General features: G+C 46.5%; 1 protein-coding gene across 1 annotated transcript; it reads left to right on the top strand.

The window, feature by feature from the left end:
• The first annotated feature begins 3,335 nt into the window (after positions 1-3,335).
• On the top strand, positions 3,336-8,724 carry LOC139748578 (T-box transcription factor TBX6-like). Its single transcript, XM_071661626.1, has 4 exons — positions 3,336-3,622; positions 3,897-4,098; positions 5,753-6,315; positions 6,974-8,724. Exons 1-4 carry the CDS (start codon positions 3,484-3,486, stop codon positions 7,660-7,662), a joined length of 1,593 nt encoding a protein of 530 aa, XP_071517727.1. The 5' UTR covers positions 3,336-3,483; the 3' UTR covers positions 7,663-8,724.
• The last annotated feature ends 2,170 nt before the right edge of the window (positions 8,725-10,894 follow it).

Raw genomic sequence — 10,894 nt, 5'->3', positions numbered from 1 at the left:
GCATGGTGTGCATGGATCATCAACTGTGAACAGAGAACTGAGGGATTTGTGTCACCTGAAACCCATTTTTTTTTTCTTATTCTCGGTTAGTTCTCTCTCAATGGTCGTTTGTTTGTGGTCCTGGTGTATCTTATCTTCCTTTTATGTCGTACGTCGTTGAATAATTCTTTAAGGTTGTCTTTTGGCTTAGGAACATTCTCTTTCCATGTCTGCTTTTACTTTGTCTTATTCTAATTCGTCTTCTACTTATATACTCACTCTATATCATTATAACTTCTTGGTGATCTTCACTATTCTACACTGATTCAAAGTTATTAGGTTTCTTTCTTGTGACGAATTCGATAGTTTCACTGAATCTATATGTTTTTCTTTGGAATTTATCACATTATCTCTTCAAATATATTTACACCAAGAAGATCTATCCGTATACTGTTGCTAACTTAATCCTACATTTTCTCAAGGTTTGCTCCTCTGTAAGTTAGGAATAAGAGTTTCTTGCTACTAATTTTCGATCTTGTGTATATTTGTACTCGTTTGCTTTGGCAGACACTCTTCACCACGGCAACACCTGCGTCCTAAGAGGTTACCAGGTCGCTGCTGGTGTTGACAACTAGATCAAGAACGTTGATGCCTCCTGTGTGATCACCAGTAATCCGTTTTGGAAAGGTGTCTGTAGTCACAATAATAGAATTGTTATCGGCTGATTGTTTCACCGCTGATGGTGCATCTCAGGTGCTGACGGAAAAGGCCAGGTTTGTATTATTACCGTTCAGGTGGTGATAGAGGGTGCGGGGCACTGCTCAGGTGGTGAGAGATGGTGGATGGGGGAAGCTACTCATATTGTGAGGGCATTTGCTACGGTGGTGACAGTGCTGTTCAGGTGGTGACAGCACCTGAAGATGGTGACAGCAGTGCTTGGGTGATGAAATCATTGCACAGGAGGTGATGGCACTGCTTAGGTTATGACAGCACTGCACAGGTGGTGATGGCGCTGCACAGGTGATGATGGCGCTGCACAGGTGATGATGGCGCTGCACAGGTGGCGATAATACTACTCAGGAAGGCGAGGCGCTGCTCAGGAGATGATGACACTGATCTGGTGGTGAAGTTCTGCGTCGGCGCTGAGAACGCTGCTCAGGTGGTGATAGCGCCGCTCAGGCAGCGATAGCGCTTCTTAAGTAGGAGTGGGAGCGTTGCTGCCCACGTGTTGGCAGCGCTGCTCAAGGTAGTTACGGGCGCCGCCGTCGCCAACCGCTCAGGTGATGGCATCGTTGCTCAGGTGGCGTTGATGACAAGTGGTGGGGAGATCCCAAAGGAACCACCATCCATACCACTCCCCTTATGACAGATATTCTCCCTCGATGACCAATAGCTCCTGCGGGAGTTATACAACCCCGTCGCTTACATCACTTCGGGTTCCTCTTGGTGCGGAGAACTTACCCCGAGACTTCCGTGATGCGATTTGATCTCCGGTTTACGGAAATGAAGACGGATGGATGGTTCCCGGGGACGGCGGCTGCGGCAGCGGCGGCGGAGGTGGTTGAGCACTCCTCACTCCACCCCTTAAAGCAGAGGACTTGAAGACCAACCACCGCCATGCCTCTAGAGTGGTCTTCTTGTTCACGGAAATCATGACTAGATGGTCCCCAAAGGTGGCAAGCAGGATCTACCATCATCACTGTAGCACTCAGTAGATCCTCGCTGATCCGAATGTCGAGCACGATATTGAAGGTCCTTTAATGTGATCCTCCTGTGATAAGCAGGATGTATCAGAGGTTACCATTTTTATTTTTTTATTTTTTTCTTTTTTTTTAAATCGATACCACAACGAGATCTCGATAAACTTATCGCACACGCTGGAAGCGCTGAATCGTGGGTATCTCTCGTTTACAAACCCGTCACATTGAAAATGAGCATTAATCCTCTGGTGTCTCGTAACGCAACGAGACGTTTGCGACAGACAAAAATCACCGCGTCAGTCTCCCGGCAATGTCTTCTACCTCTCCCCCTCCCCCTTTTCAGTGTAATCCTGAGGACGTACTCAGCCAGACCTTGGGCCCACCTCGGCCGATCCAGCTGACACAAAACCGGGATTTTCACTGTCCAGTTTAAGGAGTGGTGAGTCCCCGAGGTGCGGCCAGGGAGGCTGGCCCCACACAGAGGTACTTAAACACGCACAAAGGGATCACCTCCGTAATGACAAGCCGGTCTGGTCGGGGGGGAATGAGCGGAATTGTTTCACTAATAAAGCCACAGATAAAATAATGGACAACTTCCTTTCATGATGTGGAGTCTGGTCGGCCCGTCCACCAACCACTGTTATTAAGAGCTCTTCGTTGTCTCTCCTCCTCCTCTTCCTGTCTCTATCTCTCTCTGACACACGTACCTGGAAGTCCTGTTTAGCTGTCGAACATCTTTCATAGATCATGTCACTTATCAAATGGCTTTTTCTTACAACACGTGTTAGTAATGTAGAGAGGAAATGCCTACAGCTACAAGATGGGTCATATATATATATATATATATATATATATATATATATATATATATATATATATATATATATACATAAAGGATAAAAGTACTTCTGATGTCTATAGCCATGGTTTTAAACTGTTCTCTTGCTGTATGAGCAAAAGAAAAAAGCATATCAATTGTGAAGCGACGTATATTCTCTCTGTTCATTGCTCCTAACGGAGAAAGCATCTATTCATGAAGCTTATTTAGCCAGGCTCTAAATATTCCTATCATCATTAGATCCTGTTCAAAATAATCGAAGACTTAATCTCTGATAACGACCTCAAGCTAACATTTTCTTCACTGGTGTGTATGTTAATACATATATTGGCGGCCGCATGCGCGCGCCTCTTTTTCTCAGACGCGTAACAACCGTTGACTAACTACGAAGTGGTTATGTTCATTCATAAAGTGTATCAAGGATCCGTATGGCATTTTTGAGGGCGTTCTTTGACCTGATCCAATGGGTGTTTGACTACGGTAGGTGGAGGCGAAGTCACATTTACCCTCCGTGTAAGGGTGTTCACGGCCCTGTCCCAATCCTTATCTCTTGCCATCTCAAATTTTAATGGCCGGACCTTCATAAAACCTGCCATTTTCTCATTCACTAATAGGCCACACCTGTGAGGGACAATTCCCAGGGGGGGTCAAAAACAAACATTCTCGTCGGCGATCTCTTCAGCAAGCCCGCGCGGACAAGGCCCCGCCCCTGCCGCCACACAGATCAGACACGCTCCGCCCTCTCGACTGACCACCGCGCCGCTGGTTGGCTGAGCCCGGCGGAGGGTGCGGCCTCCGAACATACAAAACCCACAACACGAAGCAAATAAAAGTAGTTCCCGACAAGCACCCGTGAATGGTATTACGTACAGCCGGTCTTCGTGTGAGGTAGATAAAACGCGATCGTCCAGAGTGCAGTGAGACTAGTGATAAAGAGAGACTCAGTGAAGTGATAATACCGTGATCATGTACGAGGAGGAGCTGCTATACCTTCGCAGCCGCGGTATGGCGCCTCCCGGCCCTCTTGGTATTCACCCGTACTTGGGCGGCGGTTTACCCGCCAATATTACCGATCACCTGGAGAAATACAGGCTAGGGTTCCATGGTAAGTTTTACCCCCCGAAGGTGATGCTGTCCCGCGCCAGAACCAGTGGTGCTTGACCCGTCCGGTCATTTACTCCCCATAATTAGCCCTTCCCCCCCACTTAATATTGGTATAATTAATCCTCATTTTAGACTTGGTTTCCTATCAGTTCTGAACGTTTGAAGATTCATCTATGGTTAAGAAAGAGAGAAAAAAAAGAGATAGAAGTGATGGTAGAAAAGATAAGTGTTGTGAGCCTTCAAGTCCTGACGTGATGCTGTTCATGTTCCTACAGGAGGCGTCCCTGCCCAGTCCCCCTTTGCCCACGGCTTCCCCGGGGACTACATGAAGCCCCCTCCCCACTGTGGAGGATTCCCGACCCCGGGGCTGCCTGGAGGAAAACCTGACCCTCGCATCAAGGCGCGCCTGGAGAATGAAAACCTGTGGAACCAGTTTAATAAATTCGGCACGGAGATGATCATCACCAAACTGGGTCGGTAAGTTAAAAGCCTAACCTGCTTGTGTACACCCAACCAGTCCAGTCCTTCCCTCCTCCTCCTCCTCCCTCCTCCTCCCACACATTAAACAAGCGTCAAAACACAAGACATCGTTTGAAATACTTCTGTCCACGACCTCATTACATTCACACCTGCTGCTGCGCCGCCAGCAGCAGGAGGGATGTGTGTGTGTATGTGTGTGTCGCCTGGGACGCAGACACAAAAAAGACAGCCACATACCTTCCCCCGAGAGCTAGACCGCAAACATGCCGATCCCGTCGGCCGTCTACAATCAGGCCGTGGACGCCGCCGGCCTCAGCCTCCCACAACGGACAATTCAATTTAGCGCCGCCCGCTTTGATCGTGGCGGGAGACAATAAGGTGGTTTGGTGATATGGGATCATTCCGTTGGTTTTGCCCGCGCGTGTGGTCCCTGTAATCCCAAGAGGAGAGCTGGACGGGCCCCCGAGGGCCCTGTAATAACAAGGCTCGGGTATCCTGCCCACATAGCTACCACAGATACCAAACCCCCTCTCCCCTCCCCCAACCACCTCCCTCCCTACTAACACCAAACCAACCCAAGATTTATGAAGGAATTAATTAATTACGTGAAATTATGTACAAATCTGGTAATTTTTTATCGTTAATGCTCGATCCCTTTTTTTGGCGTTAGAATTATGAATGTTAGTCATATGTAATTACCAGTAATGAAGAGATATGTAAGGTAATTTTATCTCGTATCTTTTCCGTAATATGCGCGTTGACGGCCGTAGCGGAGACAGTCGCGTCCCTCCGCCGATTCTCGCATCGCCGCCGCCGCCGCTAGCGTTTCCAACGCCGCCGCTGAGAGCCGCCCGCTACCTTCCTCAGATTAAATCTAATTTATTCTGAACCTTACCTTCACGATATGACCGCCCATATGCAAATATTTACTGTATTAATTTGGTTCTTTATATTTTTTTGATCTTGTGAAATTAATACCATTTATTCTTATAATTTAAATAAGAGTTTTTGATATTTTGGTTTTCAACATGAAAAAAAAATATATCTAGTTATCACATTGCCCTTATGAACATAGATGGTCTCTGTACCACTTACCGAGTAATTTACATATGTGTTTTATTTTTACCCTTATCTCCCAGTTTATACTATCTATATCTATTTATTCTGGTTCACTAATATTTGTAATGTAAACAGTAGATATGAGGTTAGTTCCCACGCGGGGTGGGCTTGAGTATGGTAGAGTTGGGCAGGATGGTGGGTGGGTAGGTGGGCAGCCCCTGTGGCACACCCATCAGGAGGAGAGAGGTGCTGCTGGTAATCCGATCCCTTGTGTATTCAGTAAACTGGGAAGTGTAGGAGGTGTGTGTGTGTGTGTGTGTGTCCCGTCCTCTCGCTGGTGTCGCCTGGTTTCCCTGTTTGAGCTCAAATATTTGACTCACTTTACCTTGTCAACAAAACCAAGCTCAAGTGTTTTTCGGTGTTGTGAGTCCCTCCTGGGTTTAGGGGTATTTGTGGATTACTGTCTTTGTTTTTAGTCTGTGATAATATTCTGAGTAATTTACTTTCGTGATCGTAACATGTCTATTGCGTGGTTTTTAAATGTTTTCTTGTGGTTAGCATGTTGTAATAAAAGTCTTTCTTCTCTTTCCAGGCGAATGTTTCCGACGGTTAAGATGTCCGCGAGTGGTCTGGAGCCAAACACTAAATACTTTGTGCTGATGGACATCGTTCCAGCGGACGACTCCCGCTATAAGTTCCAGGGCAAGGAGTGGGTGGTGGCGGGCAAGGCTGAGCCCCACATGCCTGGTCGCCTGTACATCCACCCGGACTCTCCAGCCTCCGGGGCGCAGTGGATGCGTCATCCCATCAGCTTCCAGAAGCTGAAGCTGACCAACAACAACCTGGACCAGCAGGGTCACATCATCCTCAACTCAATGCACAAATACCAGCCCAGGATCCACATCGTGGCGGCGCCAGACTTGGTCTCCCTCCACTGGGCCGCCTTCAACACCTTCACCTTCCCCCAGACCTGTTTCATGGCCGTCACAGCCTACCAGAACGAACGCATCACGCAGCTCAAGATCGACAATAACCCCTTCGCCAAAGGTTTTCGTGAGAATGGACAGTTACGTTCAAAGAAGAGGTCTGGAGGAACTTCACCACAGGCAGCAGAGACTACAGCTTCGCCAGAGAAACCTACCGATGCAAACGATGGTAAGCTCAAAGCTCATTTTCCCTATCAAAAATATTAGTCATTACTAAGACCAGAGTCTCTTTACTGGACCAGTTTAACATGACTAAAGCCTTCGTGTTTCCGACCACATTAACAGGTTCATATCCTCCTGATTAGACGAGATTGACGTGTCTATAGCCTACTTATTCAACCAAATCAACATGACCGTAACCTCCCTATCTGATCGTGTCATCCAACCAGACTCTTCTTATTTGACCGATTCAGCGTGATCACAACCTCATTATTCGAGGAATTATTCATGACCATAATAAGTCCATTATCTGATAACTCATGTCCATTGCCTCCTTATTTAATCATTTCATCATAACAATTGCCTCGTGTGACTAATCATGACCATAGCTTTTTCTTTTCATCCAAGTCATTATTACTATAGCTTAATCAACCAGTTCATCATGACCATAGCCTCATTCTTCAGCCAGTTCGATATGACCATATCCTTCTTGTTCAACTTATTTAACCGGTCCACCATGACCATATGCTCCTTATTCAAGAACATCTTGACCACGACCTAATTATCTGACCCATTTAGCGTCACCATAGCTTAATCATCTGCCATATTCACAATAACACAACTTAATTATTAGACTGATACACAACTCGTCCTCATCCCCTTCACAGCGACATTGGACAAGCGCGCCCGCCTGAACAGCGTCGACAGCGGGGACCTGGACGCATCTGACCTGGACGACCGACCGGCGTCGTCCATGTCCGTGGAGAAGGACCCGGGCGACGAGAAAGTCGACGTCGAGAGTCCGCCGACGCCCCCGCCACCGTTCCTGCCCCCGCCACAGATCATCAAGACGGAGGTCGAGGACACACCGGCGTCCCTAGTATCGCCCCTCATGTCTGCCGCGTCCATGATGGCGGCAGCGGCGGCGGCAGAGACCAGAAAGACCCACACGCCGCCAGTCCCCGCGGACCCGAGGCCGAATGAGGTCAGCATGTTGTCCCCAGCCGCCCCGCGCCCTTGCCTGCCATCGCCCACGTATTCCACGGGCCTCCCCGGCAGCATCCCGACAGGTATGCCAGGATCCTCATTACCCTACCCCTACCTGTACTACAGCCATATGATGTCTCCGTACCTCTTGAGTCGCGCCCCTCAGCTGCACGCAGCGCCCTTAGATAAAGCGGCCGCCGCCGCTGCTGCTGCCAGGGATGTATACGGTTACCCTACGTACCTCCGACCGCCCACGGCCGCAGCCGCTGCCGCCGCCCACCACTCCTCCCTCTCCGCCACGCCCTCCAGACCGGCACCCATCCACCCCTACAGCTACGCCCTCCCACCTCAGGTTCCGGCTAACCTCTGAGGCTCCCCGTCGCAAAAGTGCCTTCGTCTCCAGCGGAACGTCCGCACGTCACCTCTCGCGTCGTCGTCGCCGCTGCCGCCCCGCGACACGGCAACCCTTTACCCCCTTCCCACTACCCACACCCACCCACCCACACTTCATTATCATGTTTATATCATCATTTTTCATTTTCGTATTCACCATTATTCCCGCAAAGTCCAGCACATCGTGGTATGTACAGTGTCATTCTCGCCGGCACTATCATGGTGGCCTTGTAACCTGTATCATGGTAGTCTAGCACCCTGTATCACGGTGGCCTAGCACCCTGTATCATGGTGGCCTAGCACCCTGTATCACGGTGGCCTAGCACCCTGTATCACGGTGGCCTAGCACCCTGTATCATGGTGGCCTAGCACCCTGTATCACGGTGGCCTAGCACCCTGTATCATGGTGGCCTAGCACCCTGTATCACGGTGGCCTAGCACCCTGTATCATGGTGGCCTAGCACCCTGTATCACGGTGGCCTAGCACCCTGTATCATGGTGGCCTAGTATCCTGTATCATGGTGGCCTAGCACCCTGTATCACGGTGGCCTAGCACCCTGTATCATGGTGGCCTAACACCCTGTAACATGGTGGCTTAACACCCTGTATGACGGTGGTTCAGCACCCTGTACCATGGTAGCCTAGCTCCCTATATCATGGTGGCCTAGTACCCTGTATCATGGTGGCCTAGTACCCTGTATCATGGTGGCCTAGCACACATGTATCATGGTGGCTTAGCACACACTGTATCATGATGGCCTAGCACACATGTCTCATGGTGGCCTAGCACCCTGCTAGGCCTCACATGAGCACACATATGCTACAGCATCAACAAAAGGTGCCAAAGATTTCCTTTGTACAATTTCTTCATGTATTTATTTTTCTAAATATTGATGGTGCTTCTTGTAAATATTTTAAAAAACCCTGTATAGTTTGTTTTGTAGATGATGACGGGTAACTCAAAAGGAGTTTGACTCAAAAACTCCACCCTTGTTAATTGTTTCCTCCTTTTTTTTCAAAATAAAGCTAAAGAATTGTACCACAGCTTTTTTATCCATTACTTTTAGTAGAGTCATATTGATTTTGGTCACAAGCAATAGCTCCCGTTGGAAGGTTTCCCTTGGCTAAACTTTCTGGAATTCTGAGACTAGATACACACACACACACACACACACAGATATATGTATATATATATATATACTACGGTTTCGCATGAGAAATGTAATGGTGGCGATCTAAATGTAATTAGTACTGTGCGAGGAAGGAGTTCTACTACACTGATGGGTACCCTATCTGTCTTGTAGTGCACGGGGATGTATTTCTACTACACTCATAGGGATCCTCATTTCTTACACCATACAGGAAGGGAGTTCTACACCCGTGGGAGCTCATCTCATGTCCCTTAAAGGGAAAGGAGTTCTACACGCATCCGGCACCATCCCTCGCCTTACAAGCAATGATGATAGGGCAAGGGATGAGGTATTTAAATGTTGATTCTACTGCTGTGAATGCTGAATACGCATCTTTTATCTGATAACCGTGACTTGATTTCTGACATTAGAATGAATAACACAGAAAAGAGATCTGTATTACGGCTCGTGTTAAGTTCCTGAAGCGTATAAGTCATAATGGGAGAGAAAACAAAGTAATTTTTCGAAAAACGAATCGATATATTCATTTTATGTCGTTAATGGTGTTATATGAAATATAACGGTATAGTGGGAGAGCAGTATATGTATATAGCTATATACAGGAAGAACAACATTAGAGCAATATACTGGGATAGCAACATATAACAGTATACTAAGAGAACCAGCATCATATAACAATATACAGTAAGAGCAACATGTGATATACCAATGATACAAATACTTCCAGTAATTCACAAACTTATACATCGAAATATCTATAATAATACATTACCCTGGTGGAGTAGTGCATCTTGTAGATCGAATACATTACCCTGGATGAATGAGTTAGTTCGGCCGACAATACAATACAATATAATACCCCAGGTCAAAGGGTCATTTCAGTCTACAGTAAAAATATACAATACCCTGGGTTATTGAGTTACACCGGCAAGCGATATAGCAATACAGTACCCTGGGTTTGTTAGTTAGATCGCCATACAATGTAGCAATACAATACCCTAGGTCAATGAGATTGTTCGGCCTACGATACAAAAATACAATACCATGGGTTGATGAGACAATTCGGCCTGCAATACAACAGTACAATACCATGGGTTAGGGAGTTACAACGGCAAACATTATAACAATACAATACCCTGGGTTGATGAGACAATTCGGCTTACAATACAACAATACAATACCCTGGGTTAATGAGACAATCAAGCCTACAAATACAACAACACAATACCCTTGGTTGGTAAGTCAGGTGGGGGCAATACCCAAGGTTAGTTGGGCTACAGCTATAATACAATACCTTGGGATACTGAAGTCACGTAGAACTACAATAGTAAGAGGCAAACAATTAACAACAGACATTGTAGACAGACGTAGTCTGTGTACAATGTCTTGTTGCTACCAAAAATAATACATAAAATACTTCGCTGTGCTTGTTACAAAATGTGTAACTTTTTTACACACACAGACACACTAATAGACACACGCACACACTCTAACATCGCTCCTCCTACATGTCAGGCAACAACACGCAATCTGCGCAATCGATGGATCGCGCAGCGCCGCAAGTCGATCGCGTAAGACGTCTTGGCAGGGAATCTTAACTTAGATCTAAACGCTCATAACTTAGAATAGGGTCCTAAGTTAGGTACTGAATGATGGTTCTGACCGAACTGTGTCGTTACAGAGTGTATATATATATATATATATATATATATATATATATATATATATATATATATATATATATATATATGACTGCCAGAGAATGACTATGGGAGGATGCGGTCTTTCTAATTCTGTTCCTAGCGCTTCCACGCTAACGTGGGAAACGGCGATCAAGTATTGTGTGTATATATATATATATATATATATATATATATATATATATATATATATATATATATATATATATTTCTAAAACAAAGACTGCTATGATTTACCGAGTCATTATATAAATTCATTAACTTCGTCTGTCGACATAAGAGGCTAACGGCCGCATCTATCAGCTGACCTATTCAAAGTTTTTGCTTGTGTTTCATTAACACTGAAGAGGGTGGGAAC

The sequence above is a fragment of the Panulirus ornatus genome, chromosome 1 (assembly GCF_036320965.1).
Source record: "Panulirus ornatus isolate Po-2019 chromosome 1, ASM3632096v1, whole genome shotgun sequence".
NCBI lineage: Eukaryota > Metazoa > Arthropoda > Malacostraca > Decapoda > Palinuridae > Panulirus > Panulirus ornatus.
Note: the sequence above shows the minus strand (reverse complement) of the source record. Positions and strands in the feature narration are given on the sequence as shown.